Source organism: Sinocyclocheilus rhinocerous, unplaced genomic scaffold, assembly GCF_001515625.1.
Source record: "Sinocyclocheilus rhinocerous isolate Xijiao unplaced genomic scaffold, SAMN03320098_v1.1 scaffold1931, whole genome shotgun sequence".
NCBI classification, from domain to species: domain Eukaryota; kingdom Metazoa; phylum Chordata; class Actinopteri; order Cypriniformes; family Cyprinidae; genus Sinocyclocheilus; species Sinocyclocheilus rhinocerous.
The window spans coordinates 71,822-73,488 of record NW_015662696.1 but is presented as its reverse complement, the minus strand read 5'-3'; the positions used below and the strand labels follow the sequence as shown (position 1 = coordinate 73,488).

At 40.6% G+C, this 1,667-nt stretch overlaps 1 protein-coding gene across 1 annotated transcript in view; it reads left to right on the top strand.

Annotated features, from left to right (window-relative positions):
* trim36 (tripartite motif containing 36) overlaps nucleotides 1-1,468 on the top strand; it is a 15,279-nt gene extending 13,811 nt beyond the window's left edge. Inside the window, exon 9 of the mRNA XM_016538356.1 lies at nucleotides 1,278-1,468. Within this exon, the coding sequence (XP_016393842.1) occupies nucleotides 1,278-1,468 (191 nt within the window). The remainder of the gene's footprint in view (nucleotides 1-1,277) is intronic.
* The last annotated feature ends 199 nt before the right edge of the window (nucleotides 1,469-1,667 follow it).

The window sequence follows — 1,667 nt, the reverse complement described above, 5'->3', positions numbered from 1 at the left end:
ACTCACTCACTCACTCACTCACTCACTCACTCACTCACACACACACTCACTCACACTCTCACACACACTCACTCACTCACACACACATACGCAGAACACGAAAAAATACCGTGATGAACACGCACTGTAATCAAAGCTAAAGGCACTACAGTAAAATTTGATGAGTTTTTAGACCTACCTCGTTTTTTGTTTTTGTTTTTTTGGCCAGACAGTGTGTAGCACAGTGATCAGCCAGAAATGTTAAAAATGGCACTTCATGGCCAAAAGGTTGTGACCCCTGGTATGAATGAATTTTGAATGATACACCCAAACATATTGATATCTTTGACTTTTATTGCTTCAAAATTGTCAAAGGAGCCGTTGTAGAAGCAGCTGCTGTAACTGGAGATGGACTCTTTTTGTCCAGCAGGTGGCCAGAGAAGAAACTTCATTTCACCACCACTAGTGTGGTTTTTATTTTTCCTCAAAGCAGGTAAGTGCAAACCCCGCCCTGCAGACGATTTCATTGGTCAACTCAATCTCACAGCCACCTGTCAAGAAAAGTTCAGACTTAAAAAAAAATATAAATAAATAATGGAGCCGATGGCTGCAAACAGTAATCCTGTCTATCAGAGTGTGCTGTCGGTGTTCTCCTGAGGTTCAGGTTAGGGTTCGTGTTTGTTTCAGCGTTGTGTAGTAGGGCTGTGCGATATTGAAGAAAAATGCGATATTCGATATGCGATACGATATTGCTTAAAGTGTGTAAAATCAATTTCAATTATATTTTAAAATATTTAAAAATGAAAATTATATGACCAATTTGTTTTGCGACTGCACGGATCCAGTATAATGATACACATCCGATTTCTTTCTCAGCTGTTTACATTCATTTAAAACATAACCGACTGCGTTTACGAGAATGATTGTCGATATTGCGATATTTCGTGCAGCCCTATTGTATAGTATAGTATAGCACTTGCATATCATTACTCTTTTGTTGATTTTGTTTGCTTCCATTGTCCTCATTTGTAAGTCGCTTTGGATAAAAGCGTCTGCTAAATGACTAAATGTAAATGTAAATGTGTAGGCAGTCAGCACTGTGGTTGACATTACCAATGAAATCTTTAGAATCTGTGGGGTTTGCGCTTAGTTGATTTGGGGGAGAAAATCACGTCCATCACTACAGGATACGTGTTATTAATGATTCTTTCACCCTGCTAATGTTGATGTAAATCTGTGTATGAAAGGCTGAGTGAGTCAGATGCTTGTGGATTGAGATCTGTGTCTCTGCTCCTCAGTGTTTGGCTTCATGTTTAACGAGAAGTGTGGGTTCAGTGCGGAGCGGCTGCAGCTGAGCAAACGCAGGGACTCTGTGGAGAGCGTGGCGGGGATGAGTTTGCTCTTAGCTGCGGAGCGCGTGCAGACGGGGAGCTACATCTGTCTCGACTACATCATCGGCGACACGGGCATCTCTCACGGACGCCATTAACACTCTCAGACTCACACACACACTCTCTCACACACACACGTTCACATTTACATTTAGTCATTTAGCAGACGTTTTGATAATCGTTCTCATTCAGGGTTTCCACGGGACCTTAAAACGTTTTAAGTCCTAAATTTAGTTGTATCACATTTAAGGCCATAAAAGTCTTAAATGGTAAAAAAAAAAAGTCTTAATTATAATT